General features: G+C 21.4%; 7 protein-coding genes across 7 annotated transcripts; 4 read left to right on the top strand and 3 right to left on the bottom strand. All coding sequences in view use genetic code 6, as the record gives it.

The window, feature by feature from the left end:
* Positions 1-372: 372 nt before the first annotated feature.
* On the bottom strand, positions 373-4,521 carry TTHERM_00370900 (isoleucyl-tRNA synthetase protein; the record flags this gene model as incomplete). Its single annotated transcript, XM_001009520.2, has 9 exons — positions 373-915; positions 971-1,096; positions 1,149-1,789; positions 1,839-2,176; positions 2,229-2,687; positions 2,836-3,089; positions 3,156-3,550; positions 3,603-3,656; positions 3,801-4,521. The coding sequence occupies 9 exons, from the start codon at positions 4,519-4,521 to the stop codon at positions 373-375; spliced, it is 3,531 nt and encodes a 1,176-aa protein (XP_001009520.2).
* A 1,142-nt stretch (positions 4,522-5,663) lies between these two features.
* Positions 5,664-6,739, bottom strand: TTHERM_00370910 (ARF-like 2-binding protein BART protein; the record flags this gene model as incomplete). The annotated part of the gene is made up of 6 exons (XM_001009521.3): positions 5,664-5,744; positions 5,843-5,919; positions 5,971-6,256; positions 6,323-6,525; positions 6,578-6,655; positions 6,733-6,739. 6 exons carry the CDS (start codon positions 6,737-6,739, stop codon positions 5,664-5,666), a joined length of 732 nt encoding a protein of 243 aa, XP_001009521.2.
* Positions 6,740-8,125: 1,386 nt separating this feature from the next.
* On the top strand, positions 8,126-9,431 carry TTHERM_00370920 (DNA-directed RNA polymerase III subunit rpc6; the record flags this gene model as incomplete). The annotated part of the gene is made up of 2 exons (XM_001009522.2): positions 8,126-8,386; positions 8,802-9,431. The coding sequence occupies 2 exons, from the start codon at positions 8,126-8,128 to the stop codon at positions 9,429-9,431; spliced, it is 891 nt and encodes a 296-aa protein (XP_001009522.2).
* A 978-nt stretch (positions 9,432-10,409) lies between these two features.
* TTHERM_00370930 (AMP-binding enzyme family protein) lies at positions 10,410-12,619 on the top strand (the record flags this gene model as incomplete). The annotated part of the gene is made up of 3 exons (XM_001009523.2): positions 10,410-12,112; positions 12,161-12,417; positions 12,468-12,619. 3 exons carry the CDS (start codon positions 10,410-10,412, stop codon positions 12,617-12,619), a joined length of 2,112 nt encoding a protein of 703 aa, XP_001009523.2.
* A 1,753-nt stretch (positions 12,620-14,372) lies between these two features.
* Positions 14,373-14,738, bottom strand: TTHERM_00370940 (glycoside hydrolase family 1 protein; the record flags this gene model as incomplete). Its single annotated transcript, XM_001009524.2, has 2 exons — positions 14,373-14,450; positions 14,607-14,738. 2 exons carry the CDS (start codon positions 14,736-14,738, stop codon positions 14,373-14,375), a joined length of 210 nt encoding a protein of 69 aa, XP_001009524.2.
* Positions 14,739-15,461: 723 nt separating this feature from the next.
* TTHERM_000370939 (hypothetical protein) lies at positions 15,462-16,587 on the top strand (the record flags this gene model as incomplete). Its single annotated transcript, XM_012796004.1, has 2 exons — positions 15,462-15,719; positions 15,796-16,587. The coding sequence occupies 2 exons, from the start codon at positions 15,462-15,464 to the stop codon at positions 16,585-16,587; spliced, it is 1,050 nt and encodes a 349-aa protein (XP_012651458.1).
* Positions 16,588-17,428: 841 nt separating this feature from the next.
* TTHERM_00370950 (AMP-binding enzyme family protein) lies at positions 17,429-18,640 on the top strand (the record flags this gene model as incomplete). The annotated part of the gene is made up of 3 exons (XM_001009525.2): positions 17,429-18,132; positions 18,182-18,438; positions 18,489-18,640. The coding sequence occupies 3 exons, from the start codon at positions 17,429-17,431 to the stop codon at positions 18,638-18,640; spliced, it is 1,113 nt and encodes a 370-aa protein (XP_001009525.2).
* Between the last annotated feature and the right edge of the window lie 1,349 nt (positions 18,641-19,989).

Here is a 19,989-nt window from a genome sequence, read left to right as displayed (position 1 = left end):
GATTATTGTTTTAGTTATAAAAAAACAATATGATATTTTTAAATATTTTAAAAATTTAATTTTTTTCATAATAATAAATTTGAATAAATAAAAAAAATAATTTTTTAGGTAGTAATAAAAAATTATAACTAAACTAATTTTTATTAAAGAAAATTTTTAGAAAATCCTTAATTGATTAAAAATTATTTGTATGAAATTAAAAAAAGCTAAATTTAAATGATAATTTATATTTATAGCAAAATTTTAATTTTTAAATTACTTAAAAATATATAATAAAGCACAACATTTTTATATGAACTTTTTAAATCTATTGTACAAAATATTAAAATTTGTATTTATTATATTAACAACTTTTATTTAAAAATTACATCTTCATTCTAGAATTTTTTGTTTAGGATCTATAACTTTAATAGGTAATTATGGATTTCTTTTTATTTAATTAAGTAGATGATTGCATTACTTCTTATGGTTGGTAGATAAATAAGTAATGCAGTGAGGACATATAGTATTTTCATATATAGCTGTATATTTATGGCATCTGATACACTTAAAGTTTTCAGATAAATATATTTTTATAGTGTAGCTTAGCTTTTCATTACTTAGATAATTTGTTTTAAATTTAAATGTACTAATAGAGTTGTGAGGATATTCCTAATTTTCTTTCAAAGTATGCACTTTTACTTAACCTGCTCCAATAAAGGAATCTAATTCATCTATACATGTTTCTTCTAAAATAGAGTACTCTTTACTAAATAATTCATCAACTATAATCACTATATCATATCTTTCTTTTGAACGAATGTTTTGATATCTTTCCATTTAAAATGTCAATTATTCCCAAATACACTCTCTTAATTACCAGAGCAAATTTTATTTTGGGATTTTGCTCTACAATGAATGGACATCTTCTTTACTCTTTAAATAATATATATCATTCAATAATAAATTAATTTTTAAAATAATTATTTACCATATCAGGCCAATCGTAATGGAAAATTGATTCTTTTTTATTTAATTTAAAGTGCACATTACTAAAAATATCTTCTGCGTTATGAGGGATCATAGGGGAAACTGCTATTAAAAGGTTTTCTACTATCTATTTGAATATATAAAACAAAATGAGCTTCGATTAGTTAATTAAAATTTACCTTAGAGTAAACAAAAAGATATTCTTAAGTTTTAGGATCAACTGGATTAGAAATTATAAAGTTTTTAGTAGAATCCAAGAAGAAATCATAAACCCAATTTTTAATGAAGTCCATAGTTAAATCTACATTAGTAGCGTAATCGAGTTGCTAATAAGCTCTATGCATGTTTATCATATAAAGAACTAATTATGTCATCATGTAATCGCTTAAGAATGAAAGTTTTCCATTATTGAATATTTTTATTTATTCAAGATTTTAATTATATCCTTTCAAACTACCTAACATATTCCACATACATTTTCTGAAAATGTTAATATAATTATTTGGTACATCGAATTCGTTTGGTCTCATAAATATGTAGTCCATATTTTCAGCTACTTAAATAGCATTTTCATTTTTTTCTTTTTTCTTTTTTTTATCATTAACTTATTCTCTAACTTTATCTGAAAGAGCAACCCACATTCTAAGGATATCAACTCCGTATCCGTACTATCTTTCCCCATTTAATTTAACTGTTCCTTCAATATAATCATCTATACTGCTCTTAAATTATGATAATTTAGATAATTTTTCATCATTAGTTGCAGGGATAACTCTATGAAGCTTCAAATTATTAAAAAAGGCATGCTCTTTTAATCCAACTATTTAAAAATTTAGCTATAAAATAATTATATTTAAATTTAATATTACTTGACAGTAAAGAAGTTGACAATAACCAACTATCAATTTGATCTTTACCCTAAATAGCTAAGTCACATGGATATTTTTGAACTATGTTAAATTCTCCAGAGCTTGCTTAACTTGATTAGCTTGATGAAGAAACAATTTATTTTGATTAATCTTAATCTTTATTCTCAATAGATAATTATTTCTGCTTTTATTTAATTAAATCATTTTATTAAATCAAAAACTTTTGTCTAATATCTTAACCATTAGGTTTACTTTTAAGCATTACATACCAACTGCATCCACTTTCAAACCATTAATCAAATGTAAATTACCCTTTCTCTAATTGAGCTGCTAAATTCCTTTAATTAATAAAAATATATTTATCATTGATAAAATTTAATTGTTTTTTACTTATATTTCTATGGTAAAAGCTCTTCTATTGAATATTGATGCCAAATTTAGCTTCCAAATTATTCATAGAGCCCAATAATATGTTTCACAACTGCAGGTTCTAATAGATACTTTTACTGATTGGTATTTATGTAAAAGAAGATAGGAATTGGAATGCCCCATTCTTGATTTGAAGAAATAGTCCAGTTGTCAGACTTTTCTAAGATTTATTTTTCTAGAGAACCAAAAGCACCCTCTTAGCTTTCTGATTAACTTTCTTTATTTGATAGCTATCCGCTAATCTTAATTTTAATTTTCTCTTTAAGTTGCTCAACAAAATATTCTCTTTCAAAATCTGGTAACCTCGAGTAAACAGTCATTTAAGTTCTTACTATTAATTTTTCATTAGTTTTTTTATCAAAATACTACTCTGTTTCATAGTTTTCATCAATGTCTAGAACCAAATTCTGATCTAAGTATCTATGAATTTAATTAATTTATTAAATAAATTTCAGAGTTTTAAAATAACTTATTTATTCTCATTTATTTATTAATGTTGTTGAAAGTTATTAATTCTAATTTAATAAAGTCTATTTGAATAAAATAAAGAGAATATAAATCTTTTTACTTTTATAGTATATGCTCATCTGCTTCACCATTAACTACACTAAGATTTTATAAATCATTAGGAACTGTTTAATCTAATCTACCAAATTTATTAACATGCGCTTTTTTGCTCAAATCATACTACTCAGAAACTTAAAAGTCTTTAGAATAATGACCAGGGCATACACAAGCAATACCTAATCCAAATCTTTCATTTTTAGCATAAGTATCACAGCTTAAAACTGGAATATCCCTTTCAAAAGCTTGATCAAATACCTTAAAAAATGAATGAATGAATGAATGAATGAATATATTTTTATAATCTAAATAAACTAAAATTACTGTAAGTTATGATATTTATTTTCCTGTTTATGTAGAAACAAGTGTTCCCTTATTTTCTTCCTTAAAAAAAAGACGGTGATGCTTAAATCTGTTTCTAGAAATAACATAAAGTGCATCTCCTGATTTATATATACCATATTAAACATTTTCATTGACTGAAAGCGCTCTTAAAGAATTTAAGGTCCACAATTCAGTAGTGAAACCAATAACATAAACTTTAACTTGATGTTCTTAAGCTAAATTTTACAGGAAAATATTGTTTCCAAAGTTTTTCACTTCAAATTTAATAAATGTTCCGGGTTTAGGAATAATTTCCATGTTAGCTTCATCATCGTCTAAGGCAGTTCTGTTTTTGACTGACCACAAAGTTGGCTTTTCATCTAAGAAAATGCTTTCTGATAATATTAAAACTCACTAAATATAATTTCAACCTTGAAAAAGTTTTACTTTCTTAAACTAGCTCGTAAAATGCTTTGAGTACACCACTTTCGTAAAAAGGATCTAAAAAAATAAATAAAATTTGAATAATAATTAAAATATTTATTTTGTAATAATATTGATTGAAAACTATTTTAACATATTGAATAAAAACAATATATGAAAAATTGTAAATCTTATTTAAAATATTTGAATATATATTTTTACGGTTAGTAGTATAAGCTTGAGAAAAATCAGTCATTAAACCCCAACGAGACATTTTTATGATAATATTTTTTAAGCTCTCATAGGCAAAATTGTTTGATATATCTCTGATTTCTTAGGAGCTGAATCTCTTTAATTCTTTAGTTTTCAGCTACTCTGCAATAACTGCTTAGTTTTATATAGTTTAACCATGGAGATTAAAGCCTATTTGATGAGTTACTTTATATCCGTTTAGCATTGCAAATCTTGCTGCAATATCTTACTGAGTTTTATTGTAGAAATGTCCTAAATGAGGTTCGCCATAAGTTAAGAATGGTAAATCATGAATAACATACTGTTTTTCAGGATTATTTTTGTTAGCTTATTACCATAAGTATAAATTTTGAGCTATTTTATTATGATATCTTTCTTCATTAAGAGTTGGCTTGAAACGAGGATTAAATTCAGTTTTTGGAATATGAAGCATCAGATCATTTTTCTGAATAACTAATTCATTATTCTTAGATTTATAAGTTTGATTATTTCCTCTTTATTCTTGGTATTCTATTTCTTCGTTATCACTTTCACTAAAAACTTAATCATTTTTTCCATCTTATTCAACATCATCAGCAATTAGATTCTTTCTCTTTTACTGTTGGGGAGTTTGTTTTCTTGCAAACCTAAATAACTAATTCTAATTATACAAATACTGCTAAATGCCAGTTCTAAGGCAAAACCTAATCATTCTTTCAAAAATGTATTGAATAGCTTTATAATAAATAATAAATTTGTAAACTTCTACTCGTATAAAATATTTATATATTTTGTAATTTATTAAATGTATATAAAATACAACCAAATAAATAATCAGCTTGCTTTAAAAATTTTTAATTAAGATACAAATTTAGTAAATAAATTGAAAATTCTCTATAAAAAAGATGAGCATAATATTAATAATATTTGTTTAAGGCATCTTAGTTTTCAAAGCAAACCAAAAGTAGGAATACTCAAATATTTTCAATTCTATTAGAAAATTCTTTATTTCACTTTTATCAAATTCAATTAGATACACATCTATTTTCTTTCTCTTTCTTACTTTATTTAATTATAATTCTAAAACAGATAAATAAAATCAATTTAAATTGCACTAATTAAATTTAATTTATATTATTATTATTAATACTTGACTAAAAAAACTATTTAATTACAAAATCAATTATAAATTTTTTGATTCATTTTAATAATTTATTTATTTAAATTATAAGTATTCGCTATATTAAGATGGAAAATTTTAGAAATTTTTTAATTGAACAATCTTTTAATAGCATTTTAGATTATCTTTTGCCAAATTTTTAATTTTTTTATAACTTACTTATTTCATTAATAAATATTTGTTATTTTAAGTAAAATAAAAATTTTTAAATTGCACAATTTATATAAATTCTTAAATTTATGACTTCATTTTTATAATTTTTTAATTTTAATTATAAATTATAGTTATTTTAATAGTGAATTTATTATTATGCATTTTTTAGTTAAGCTTGGAAACTTTTCCCAAAATAATCGAAATTATTAAAATCAGAAGTTTTAGAGAAACCTATGAAAAAGGATTTTTTTAAAATTTCATTAACAGCAGCTTTATGTTTTTAATGATCAGTTAGTATTTATGCTTTTATAAATTTACTTTGAGATTTTTATGATAAGAAGCTAATTAAAATTTTATGCATTTATTCTTTTTAAATCTAAATCAAAGTCAAAATGATTTTAATTTTTAGAAAGAAAAAAAAACTTGAGAATTGTTTAATTTTTTTATTAGTTATAAGATATTTTTAATGCATTTTAATTTCAGCAACATATAAAACAAATCTAAAAAATTTAAATAAATGTTCACTTCTTTTTATTGTTAACTTTAGGTGTTTGTAATTATTTGCAATCAATAAAGAAACTTGGTCTCAAATCTTCATCGTTCTGTAGTATAAAAATTAAAGTTAGTAAATAGCTAATTTTTTAAGTAGAATCTTTCTTATTTTTAACATTTTTATATATCTAAAAAAATAATGATATACTATTTGGTCAGGATCTATATCTTAGGTTGGCTATTTCTTAGTTTTAGGAAGCTCTTTTTATGCAAAATTCTTCAATCCTTTATTTTTAATTATCATTTTATCATATTCTAATTATTATATGAAATTACCTGCCAAAGGGTCATTTTTATTGCTGGAAGTAGAAAAAATATTTGTAGGTTATATTTTATTTGCCTTATCTAAGGTTTTTCTTGACGACTTAATTGTTTTAAGCTTTTCTATTCTTTATTCTTCCAAATATTGCTTTTTATAATCGAGCATGAGCTACTTAAAATTATTGAAGTCTGTAAAACTCAATAAGGTATCCAAAATTTATTCATCAATTTAATTGTGTCTTTCCTTTAGTAATTCTAAAAATCTGTTCATTTAAAATCCCTCTATTTTTTTTTCCAATTCCTTTAAAATATTTTTTAATATTATCACTTTTTGTTTCACTAAATACTAAATTGATATTATTCTTACTTATTGAATAAATCCATCTATAACTTTTTCATAATTCTTAAAGATGATCATATATTCCATTTTATTTTCTTCTTCATCTTCAAATACTTCGCAGTTATCAATCAAAAACTTTTTATAGAGCTTTTCAAATTCATCACTTATGACAATTTCTTATAATTCACCTACAATAATATCAAATTCCTCATCATCCTTACTATACTCACCTAATTTAACCATAGACAATTATTTATTTTAATGATTTATTATTTAATATACCATAATCATTTATTTCGAATTCTTCGTCATCTTAGTCAAGATCATCAACTAAATCAAAATTTTTTTGCTCTTCTTTATCTATATTCGAATTTAAAATAATTTTGGTTCAAATAGAAAATTTGTAAAATGTATTCTGCATAAAAAAGTAATTTTACTTGCCATTTTTCACTATCTAATTAATCCCTTTATAAATTTAAGTAATCAAATCTAATTAAGTTATGGTAAAATTTTTTAGTTATTACTAATTTTTTGATAATTTAATTTTAATATTTTTAAAATAAATAATTGAAATTTCTTTTTGATCAACTAAGCAAATAGGTAATATCTAAAATTCAAATACTAACTAAGCTAATTAATTTATTATTATTATAATGATTTAAATTTGTAAATAACAATCTAAATTTTAAAAAAATATCTAAATACAAAATAGAATAAATTATAGTAGAAAAAAACACTGATTATTCAAATGACTATATTAAAATTAATGAAAATATATTTAATTTTATAAATAAATTATAATTTCTTAGATGAATTTAAAAACAAGTTTTAGGTTAAAATAATAATATTTTTAATCTAATACTTAAATTAAATATTAAAAACTTTATCTTAAAGTTATTGAAGAAATAACAAATTTATGAGAATTTTATTAATTAAACAAATTGATAAAATAATTAAATCTTAAATTAATAGAAAATCTTTTTTTTTGTTTATAAAAAATTTGATTTTATATCAATAAGAAATTGATTAATCAATCAATATGATTTATATTAGTAATATATTTTTAGATAAAATATTATAAAAATCAATATAAATTATTCAAATATTTTTAACAGAAATTTTTAAATAAATTAATAAAAAGATTTAATTAATGCTGATTTAATAAATACAAATAAATAAATAAACTATATTTCACAGTCAGTTATGGAAACTTCTTATATTTAATTATGTTTAAATATTTCAAGTATGAAAAAATTTTTTTCATTTTAAAATATAAAAAATTTTAGATCAGCACTTTTAACTTGACTAGCTAGAATAAAATGAACATTTTATTAAAAATAAATAAAAACATTTTAAAATATAGCTTTTTGTTTCTAATTATTATAATTTTTTTTTTTCTGATTTAAATATAATTTAGTTTCAATAATAAAAACTATTTAAAGTATATAAAAAATAATTATTTTTTAAAAAATTATATTATTTTTTTTCTTTTTTAAGATGCAATTATGGAAGTCTATAAAAATATTATTTTAAATTTTGTTGTAAGAATATTTTTGCATTAGTAGATTTTGCTTATTTGCATAAGCGTGTTGCGAGACCTTGCTTGGAGGAGTTTACCCATTAATTTTTTTATTGATAAAATAGATGAATTTATATTAACTAGCTCATAAAAAAGTAGAAAAATATCTTGACAATCATTTATTTGGATAGATAAGCAGCTGCATTGTAAATTTGCAAAAAATCTGAGTAATATCCTTAAATAAAATTAGATAAGAAAACTATCTTAAGTTTGATAATATAAATAAATAAGTAGGAATAAAAAATATATAGATGGAAGAAGAATATTCAGAAAAGATAATTGGGATAGTGAAATCATACCAAGAGGGTATAACTTTAACTGAACTATTAAAGATATTAGAAGTTGATTAAAATGCCATTAAGCCAGAATTATAGAATTTATTAAAAGAAGGCTATTTAACTTGCACTAATGTAGGTAATGAATAAATAGTAGAGTACCATGATCCTCAAGATTAGAAATAACTAAATGTGGCAGCAAGCGATCTACCTCAGCAAGAATTTTAAGTTTATAAGGTAATAATAAAGTTTAAAAATGCAATAAAACTGATATTTAATACTAAATTCTCTTTCAAATTTATGAAATAACAATAATTTTATTGACATTTCAAATATTTTTTGATAGACACATTAAAAAAACTGAAGCAAATAATTTAGGAAATTTGTGAATATGGTATATTGAATAAAAATAAATATCTAAGATTACCTTAAAAAGATAGTAAATGTATTAATAATATAAAATTATACTTGATTTTCTACATAATAGATCTTATCCTATCATAGTTTATCTTTAAAAAGATGATTTTTAGGCTAACTTCAAATTAATTATTATTTATAGCAAAAGAAATTGTTATTTAATAAATTACTTAAATAATAAATTCTTGTTTGGATACACTGTTAAAACTTTATTTTTTAAATTAAAATAAAATAGATTATTTTCCAAGCTAAAAATAAAGGTATCGATAGAAAGGATATAGGCAATAAAACTGGTATTGCAACGGGAACTTTAACTAAAATATTGAATTAACTTAAGAAAAAAAATTGGATTAAATCAGTTAAAGGTGCAAATAGTACAGGAAAGGGTAAAAATATATTTATTTTAAACAATCTAGAACTGTCTGAAAGTATTTCAGGTGGTATTTGGTATAAAGATGGTGTCCTTAACAAAGATTTAATTGATGAGTTATGCTCAAAAATAGAAAACCATATGAATCATAATCCTATAATGACTGAAGAATAAATTATTTAGTTATTAAGAGTTAATAGCTCAATCAATTTAGAATAAAGACATGTACTATAAATTATTAATTTATTACTTTTCGATGATAAAATTGAAAAAGTAAAAACAATTACAACATCAACCAATTCAAGTACAGCTTAAAAATAAGGAACCTCATAAATATAGAAGTATAGATTATCAAATTGGAATAAATCTAAAGACCACATTTCTACTATCCCAGCTTTGACAAAAACTCCGTGCGGACATTGTCCTTTAATTAACGAATGTGTTCCTGGAGGGAAAATTTCACCAGAAAATTGTATTTATTTTAATGATTGGTGATTTTTCAATAGAAATATAAAATGATAGTTATAAAAGTATAAATATATATTTGGATATAATTCTAGTATTTTATATATTTTAAAATACTTTTTATTATAAAGTAGATAGATATTAATCCTTAAGCTCACTCTATATCTAAAATATAATCATTAACGTTTTTCTATATTTTATAAAAATAAATTTTATTTTCTTGAAAAAAAGTTAAATTTTATTCCCACTTTTCAATTTATAACTAAACGCATGTGGAAATAAAAATTTAATTTAATAATTAAAATGTTCGATTCATGGTAAATTAGCTTCAACCTCATAAATAGAGAAGTATAGATTCTTTAATTGCAATCAACCTAAACAAAATATTTTTAATATCCCAGATTTGACAAAAACTCTATGCGAACATTGCTGTTTAATTAGCGAATGTGTTATTTGGAAAATTTTACCAGAAAAATGTATTTATTTTAATGACTGGTGATTTTTCAATAGAAATATAAAGCGATAGTTATAATAGTATTAGCATATATTTGAATAAAATTCTAGTATTTTTTATTTTAAAATACTTTTATTATCAATAAGATAGATATTAGTCTTTAAGCTCGTTTTATATCAAAAATATAATCATTAATATTTTTAATACTATATTTCATAAAAAGAAATTTTATTTACTTGAAAAATAAGTTAAATTTATTTTATTCCCACTTTCTAACTAAATTCTTAATGTATGTAGTAATAAAAATTAAATTTAATAATTAAAATTTTCAACTAATGATATTTATTAGCTTCAATTTATTGTAAATTAAAACTAAAAAGTTAAAAATTACTAAATTTTATTAAAAACTAACACAACCACAAACTAATTTAATATTTAATTTTTAGTGTGTTTAAGAACTAAAAAAAATATTCTATCCTATAATTAAAAAAAATTAAACAACTGAATAATCAAAAATCAAATAATTGAAAAAGAAATCATCCTGTCATTAAAAAATGCAACTTTAGAACATCGATCTCTTTTCTTAACCATTTTAATTTAATATTGGTAAGAATAAAATGAGGAAAAGAACCATTTTGGGAGCTATTTTGTCTATTTCCGTAATATCCATCATCTTAGGCTATTTTATTTATCTCCTGTACCAGTATTTAAATAATCTAATTGACCCTACTTACAGATCTTAAAGTGTAATCGTCAACGATAGAATAGATTTGGATCTAAATAATGATTTATTTGCCTTTTAATACCAAATAAATGGCACCTATTCAGTGAGAGATTTAGAGGTACAATAAAACAAAACTTATTTGGTGTTTTTGCCATATTTTTTAAGCACTGATGGAAACCTGATTAAGCTCAATTTTACATAATGCTCAAATAGTGAACTATCTGACTTTTAATGCATAGATTTCTCTACAATATCTCAAAATAATACTCTGGCCTTGGGAAAGAATAACTTAAGATCTAGCATTATATTTTTAGGTTATAGATGCTAAGATGTGGACATTTACAAAACTACTATCCCAGACAACTGCGCTGCTCCTAGTGATATTGATATGATCCTTAATAACCCTTCGGCTGCTTTTTAAGTAAAATTATATACTTCACAATATAATATAACATCTTAGCAAATGGAAGTAAAATTTAGAAATCAATATATCAATCTATAAGGAGGCCAGTTTGTTTTTACAACTTTCAATGTAATTAAGTAATAAACTATTATTAAACAAGGGCCAGTTTTTTAAACTGATTCTACTTTTTCATCTCCAATTTAATATAATCCCTTCGTACAAAGTTATGATAGATAGACTGCTTTTGAAAATACAGGATTAACTTTAATCATGTAAGTTACTATAGAGCTTGATGAAATTGTAGAATTTACCCAAATACAATTCCCAACTATAACTTCAGTTTTTGCTTAATGTAACACTGTAATAACTGCATTAATGTGCATTGGAATTATTGGTAGGTATATTTCATAAAAACTTTTAGAATAGGATATTTTCATGTTAATTTTATAAAATATTTTCTCAAACAATTATCAAAAAGTATTAAAAACAAATAATATTTGTAGCAAAGAAGAAGATCCTTTGATTGATTAACTGGTTCAAACGAAAAAGAACATGCTGAAGGAAGTAGTTGAAAATACAGAATCTATTGCTATTCCTTCATTTAATACTAAGTTGAAAGAATCAATCGAAATGCAGCAAAGCTCACCTTGCTCAAGTTAATTATATGAAAATTATTAGTAACAAGATGAAATCAAAGAATAGCATTTAGAAAACAAATTAGTTCAGAATACTCCACATTCAGAAAATTTGAAAATTTCTGAAATATAGATCACAACTTTGAATACCAGATAAACTGAAAATGATGGATTAGAAAATTTTTCTTACTGTGAAAAAAAATTGTTAAGTCCTAATCCTTTTAAACTTATAAATCCATAATAGCTTACAAGAAATTCCCCGAAAAATAATTAAAAAATCAACTTTACAAACAAGTTAGCATCTAAAAATTGTTAGGAAAATAGCATAAATTAACAAAATTTAATATCAATTTCAGTCGAAAAGGAAAATAAAGATAATGAAGGAGAATTTAAACTTAAATTTAAAGAAAAAATAGAGCATTATTCGAAGAAACTTTTTTAGTTAAAAGATGAAATCCTTAAAAGAAAGGCTTAAAAGATTTTATTCAATTTTAGGTAGAGTCATTTTTTATAATAACTTATATTTATTTTCATTTTTGATAGGTATTATTTCACTATTCGTAACAGAAAAGATATACATTAAAACAAAGGAATGAATTCGTTTGAGACTAAAGTAGTTGAAAATTAAATTCATCAAACGATGGATGTTTTATAACTATTTAAAGATTTTATATAACTCAAGAAAGCTGTGATGGTTTTATTCAGTAAAGAATAACTAGCTGCTTTGTAGCTTGTAGGCTGTTCAGCTAACCTTTAAAATGTTTAATAGATGAAATAAAACTCACCACAATTTGATTAGAGTAAATAATTTATATAATATTCAATATTTTAGAAAAAATTTTTTTAACAGAAATATAAAATCATTTTTAGAAGTAATATACAATCCAACAATCATAAGAATTACAAGCATTTTATATCTAAAAATTCTTAAAAAGATGCTCAAGCAATTAAAATCTAAGCAAGTTAGATTTAAGAATTTTATCTTCATTAAGTTAAAATTGAATCTATAATAATAATTAATATGTTAGCATATATCTAATAATTTGTTATGGTTGAAGTGTTTTTTTTTGTTTATTTGTTTGTTAGTTGTTTATTTGTTTTATTTTGTGGTAAAATTAATAGATTGAAGTTTTTTTATTAAAAATTAACATTTTTAAAAATTTTTGCCGATCTTTAGTTAAAATATATAAAAATATATTTTAAAGACAGTGTACGATTTTCTTATGAAGTCAGATTAAAGGCAAAAACTTTTTATTTTTTTGAAAAATAGGTTTCAATATAAACTACATTATACCCTAATTTCTTATCAATTAAGGTTAATCTTCCCCTCTAATTAAAAAAAAAGTCTTAGAAGTTAATTGGTTGCTAAAATTTTTAAATAATTGAAAGCACTATTTATATAATAGATTAGATTATATATTCTAATAAAAATAATTAAATATACAAAATATTCCTACTTTATTTTGAAATACAATTTGATATTTTCATTCTTATTATCATAAAAAATTTACTATTTTCTTTTAATTGTAAACAGTAAATAGATTTTTTGAAGTTGATAAAAAATTTTTTGATAGAATATAAATTCTTTTTAATAAAATAACTTTGAAATATAAAGTAAAAAATGTAAACATAATCGTATTTCTGCTAAAATTTATTTTATATCTTTATTAATTTCGAGCATCTTTTCTTTGTTCATTAATACTTTTAACTTCTAAAAAATTTATTTTATATTTATAATAATTACTTTTTAATTATTATATTTTTCTTGCGTAACTGTGAGAAAAGTCTTATTATATTTCAAATACAATAAAAAATTCAAGAAAATAGTTATTTAATGTGTAATTTTTTATTTTAGATCTTTAAATAACTAATTTTAGCTTATTTGATATTTCTTTAAATTAGATGAACAAATTATTAGGTTTTATTAAATGCTTATAACATCTATAAAAAACATGATAAAAAATTAAATTATCTAAATAATAAATATTTAATGCAATCAAAATAACTCACTAAAATTATAAAATGAATTATAATATATTTATTTTAAATTTATTTATCATAAATTAGAAGTAGTAAACAAAGAAAATTACAAAAATTATTTCATTTTATAATCTTTATTTAATATTTATTAGAAAAAAAGAAAATATTTTCAACAATTCTATAATTAAAATAGGCTAAATCCTTAAAAATATAATCAAATTTATTATTATTTTTAATTAAAGTAGGTTAATTCATAATTTTACAAATTATATCAATTTTTGATATTTAGAAATTGTTTTTAAACAAGAGCATTGAATCAATTTTTTATGAAACCATATAAAAGACTTTTGATATTTATTTAGTCTTTTAAAGGAATATTTCATTCATATCTTCTAATAAATAGATAAAAAAATAAATAGTAATTTTATTTATCTTTTAGCAAATTTTTTTCATCATCATTTGTATCAATAAATAACCTCCTTTTAAATTAATAAATAATACTAATTAATATCAATGTTATCAAATTATCTATATGATTTTGTGATTTTATTAAATTTAATTGTATTATCAAATAGAAAAGAAATAACTTATAATTTTAGTAAGTAATTTATTCTAATTTAATTGAAAATTGATAAAATATTTTGATTTGATTCCTTTATAATGATAGAACCATTTTGGTTTTTGTGTTTATAAATTCTTATTACTTTTTTAAATTTAGATTTCATCATTTTTTTAATTAAAATACGTTAAAATAATATTTTATTGTAACACATTTTCATAGATAGAAAATGGATAATATTCTCTTAATTCTTAATTGATAAAAGTTATCTAAAATATATTCAAAACTGAATTTCTTATATTTTTAAATAATAATATAAATAATTATAAAGGTAGCAAGTATTCTCATAAGAGAAAAATCCAATAAAACTTTACATATATAATTTCAAAAGATTCTTTTTCAAATAAAAATTTCCCAAAATAAAGTAAAACTACAAAAAATTTAATTTACCTAGCCCTCAAGCTTCCTCTTGATCACTTGCGAAACCTCCTGCATGCCACTTCTGACAATACTCTTATTACTCTCAGCCTCTAACTCTCCTGAATGTTTTAAAACCATTAGATAAGTTCTTGAAATGGACATCTCCTTTTCTTTATTTGCTTGCTATCTTGGTTTTCTTTTATCTCATATTATTTGATCTTCTTTAACAGTTCCTTTTTAAATGAACTTAAGCTTAAATTCATTTTGTTTCTTCATTTGAGTGATCTCTCATAAGCCAATTTCATTTAATTTTTTTTCTTACTACTGCAAAATATATAGTTTCATTGATATTTTAACATATAACTTACTTTGGTTCTCTCTTGATTACAGTAAAAAGTTTTCAACAATAATAGGATTATTCAATTCTTCTTTTCTTTAAAATATTGACTAAATGAAGAATTTTTACTGTAAAGAGGTTCAAATTTCGGGCATTTTAACTATGTTCACTAAATTTCATATTTCGTATCAATTAGATCGATTTAATACAAAGGTTTAAGGTATTATTATTTATAGGAAACATTTTCTTTAGTTTTTGAGTTTTTTACTTGTTAAACTTTGAAATTAACTAATTTTTTTTAAATTTATAAATTTGTAGTGAATTTTTTTTATTTGATTTTTTCCTCTCTAATCAAAAATAAATAAGAGTCTAATCTTTCTTCGCATAGATAAAATAGAAATAGAAAAGATTTTAGAAAAAAAACATAACAAATATTTTATCTCTCAAATGTATAAGGTCGTTCATAAATCCTATATATAGAGTTAAATGCCTTTTTTATTTTGGATAGGGTATACTAATGAATATTTAATTAAAAGAAATTTAGACAAATGTTTAGAAATGCTTTATGTTTAAAAATTTTTAATATAATTTTAAGTTACTCCTACCTGCAATTTATTATTTTTAAAGAGGAATAATTATAACTCTTAAGTATTTATGCTTTTAAAAAAAACATAGATGATGGTATTTGGTATAAAGATGTGGTATCCTTAACAAAGATTTTATTGATTAGCTATTCACAAAATTAGAAAACAATATCAATCATAATCCAATAATAAATGGAGAACAAAATTATTTAGCTATAAAGAGTAAATAGCTTAATCAATTAATAATAAAGGCATGTATTAAAAATTATTAATTTATTTCTTTTCTAAAATTAAAAAGGCAAAAATAAATACATCTTCCTTCTACAAATCCAAGTATAACTTAAAAATAAGAAACCTCATAAATATAGAAGTATAGATTATCTAATTGGAATATATCTAAAGGACACATTTCAACTATTCCAGCTTTGACAAAAACTCCATGTGGACACAATTAACGAATGTGTTACAGGAGGAAAAATTTTGTTAGAAAGTTGTATTTTTTTAATGTTTGTATAAATTTCAAATAATTTTAGTATTTTTATTTTAAAATACTTTTATTTTTATTATAAAGTAAATAGATATTAATCCTTTAGTTTACTTAAAATAATTGAAATTAAGGCAAATTTTGATTCCCAGAGTCTAATTAAGAACTAAGTGTATGTGGAAATAAAAATTAAGTAAAATAATTAAATTTCAATTCATAATTCATGATAAATTATTTTCAATTCAGAGTAAATTAAAACTTAAAAATTATTAATCTTTATTACAAAAAACCTCATCCACATATTAATTCAATATTTACTTTTTAGTGGGATTTAGTACTAAAATAATTGATATAATATAATTTTTCTAAAAAAGCCCAAAAGCTTAATAATTAAAAAACAAATAACAAAAAAAGAAATCATCCTGTTATTAAATAAATGAAAATTTAGAAGATCGATCTGTTTTCTTAACCGTTTTAATTTAAAATAGGAAAGAATTAAACTAGGAAAAGAACCATTTTCGGAGCTATTTTGTCTATTTCCGTAATAACCATCATCACAGGCTATTATATTTATCTCCTATATCAGTATTTAAATAATCTATATGATCCTACTTATAGGTCTTAAAGTGTAATAGTCAATGAAAGAATTGATTTGGATCTAAATAATGATTTATTTGCCTTTAGATACCAAATAAATGGCACCTATTCAGTGAGAGATTTAGAGACCTAATAAAATAAAACTTATTTGGTGTTTTTGCCATATTTTTTTAGCTCAGATGCTAAGCTGATTTAGCTCAATTTTACTTAATGTTCAAATAGTGAACTATCTGACTTTTAATGCATAGATTTTTCTACAATATCTAAAAATAATACTCTGACCTTGGGATTATAGCATAGCTTAAGATCTTGCATTACATTTTTAGCTTACAGGTGCTAGGATGTGGATATTTAAAAAACTACTATCCCAGATAATTGCGCTAATCCTAGTGATATTGATTACATAATTAATAGCCCTTCAGCTGCTTTTTAAGCTAAATTATATACTTCGCAATATAATATAACATCTCAGCAAATGGAAGCAAAATATAGGAATCAATATATTAACTTATAAGGAGATGAGTTTGTTTTTACAACTTTCAATATAATTAAGTAATAAACTATTATTAAACAAGGACCCGTTTTTTAATCTGATTCTACTTTTTCCTCTCCAATTTAATATAATCCATTAGTTCAAATTTTTGATAGAAAGACTTTTTTTCAAAAAACAGGATTTAATCCAATCATGCAAATTACTTTATAGCTTGATGAAATTGTAGAATTTACCCAAATACAATTCCCAACTATAACTTAAGTTTTTGCTTAAGGTAATACTGTAATAACTGCATTAATGTGCTTTGGAATTATTGGTAGGTATATTTCATAAAAACTTTTAGAATAAGATATATTCATGTTAATTTTATAAAATATTTTCTCAAACAATTATCAAAAAGTATTAAAAACTAATAATATTTGTAACAAAGAAGAGGATCCTTTAATTGATTAACTTGTTCAAAAGAAAAAGAACATGATGAAGGAAGTATTTGAAAATACAGAATCTATTGCTGTTCCCTCATTTAATACTAAATTGAAAGAATCAATCGATATGCAGCAAAGCTCACTTTGCTCAAGTTAATTATATTAAAATTATTAGTAAAATGATGAAGTAAAAGAATAGCAGTTAGAAAACCAATAAATTCAGAATACACCACATTCAGAAAAATTGAAAGCTTCTGAAAAAGAGCTCACAACATTGAATACCAGATATACAGAAAATGATGTATTAGAAAATGTTTCTTATGATCAAAAAAAATTGCTATTTTAAAACAGTCCTAATATTTTAAAAATTAGAAATCCATAATAACTTACAAAAATTTCCACTAAATATAGTTAACAAAGAAACTTGACAAACAAATTAACATCTAATAATTGTTAGGAAAATAGCGTAAATTAACAAAATTTGATATCAATTTCAGTCTAAAAGGCTAATAAAGATAATGAAAGAAATTTGAAACTTAAATTTTAAGATAAAATAGAGCATTATTCGAAAAAGGTTTTTTAGTTAAAAGATGATATTTTGTAAAGAAAGGCTTAAATGAGTTTATTTAATTTTAGGTAGAGTCATTTTTTATTTTAACATATATTTATTTTGCATTTTTGATAGGTATTATTTCACTATTCGGAACAGATAAGATATACATTAAAACAAGGGAATGGATTCATAAGAGGCTAAAGTAGTTGAAAATTAAGTTCAACAAACGATGGATATTTTATAACTATTTAGAGATTTGATATAACTCAAGAAAGCTGTGATGGTTTTATTCAGTAAAGAATAACTAGCTGCTTTGTAACTGGTGGGTTGCTCAGCTAACCTTTAAAATGTTTAATAGATGAAATAAAATTCACCACAATTTGAATAGAGTAAATAATTTAAATAATATTCAATATTTTATAAAAAAAATTTTTAACAGAAAAATAAAATCATTTTTAGAAGTAATATACAATCGAATAATCATAAGAATTACAAGAATTTTATATCAAAAAATTCTTAAAAAGATGCTCAAGTAATTAAAATCTAAGCAAGCTTGATTTAAGAATTTTATCTTCATTAAGTTAAAATTGAAACAAAAATAATAATTAATATGTTAGCATATTTCTAATAATTTATTATGGTTGAAGTATTTTTTTTGTTAGTTTGTTTTATTTTATGGAAATATTAATAGATTGAAATTTTTTTATGAAATATAAACTTTTTCAAAATATTTTTGTCAACCTTTAGTTAAAATATACTTAAAAGATAGTTTAGGATTTTCTAATTGGATCATATAAAATATGTTAAAGTTTATAATGAGCATTATAATATCAATCGATTTTATTTGATAGAGATTAGTCATTACAGTCTTTTTGCTAAAATATAATCACAATTAAGTAGCAACATGCACTAAAAACTTTTAAAACAAAAATTTAAAAAGTAAAAATTGCATATTTTAAATAAAAATGTAAAATTCAATATAAGAAAATTTTTTTATCTAATAAATAACGAAGAATATATTTTCAATACTAAAATTTAAATCTCGCTAAAAATTGGTAAATAAAAATTATATATAATATTTAAATAATTTATGAGTCAAGTTAATAAATAACAATAACATTCTTTTCAAATTTTCTATTTATTAATTTTAAGTGGAATTTCCAAGTATTTTATTTTTTTGAAAGTAATTTTCATAGCACTCTCAAAATATAATTATAATATTTTCACTTTTCCCTCAAAAAGCACTGATTTTTTTATTTAATTTTGTGCATTTGAATTTAAGAAATAGTTTATTACTTTTTTTATTTGAGATGATTTATTTATTAATAGATGAAAGATTAATTTAAATAAATTAAAAAAAAATACGTCATTAAAACTCATTCACTATTATATTTATTCGTTTATTCATAATTATTTAATTAATTATTAGGCAAAGTTGTAAGCATTTTTCATTTTAATATAACAGAAAAGTAGAGCAAATTATTTATTTCAAGCTTTTTTGGATTTAAAAAATTAAGAAATATCTATTTATTAGATAAATTAATATACAAAGAAAATGGTAAATATAATTTATAAATAACTAAAAATTTAGAAAAATTTTATCTGATTATTTCATTACGATAATTATATTTAATGATTTAAGTCAAAAAATTAGTGTAAACAGTAAATAGATTTAGGTAATTAATTAATTATTGATGCTTTGTTGTAAACGCTATTGTCAAAAAGTTTTTGATTACAGAAAAAAGCATTGATTCAAAACTTTAAAAAATAGAGTAAAAAATTTAATAATTATTATAATTCAACTAATATTTATATATTGTTTGAAATTTGAGTATATAGTTATTATTCAATAACATTTTTACACAAAATATTTTTTAATTAAAGTAATATCTTTTTAATTATTGCTTTACTAACATTGCTATTAAGAAATTTCCTGTTTA

This window comes from Tetrahymena thermophila, assembly GCF_000189635.1.
Source record: "Tetrahymena thermophila SB210 genomic scaffold scf_8254777, whole genome shotgun sequence".
Taxonomy (NCBI): domain Eukaryota; phylum Ciliophora; class Oligohymenophorea; order Hymenostomatida; family Tetrahymenidae; genus Tetrahymena; species Tetrahymena thermophila.
Note: the sequence above shows the minus strand (reverse complement) of the source record. Positions and strands in the feature narration are given on the sequence as shown.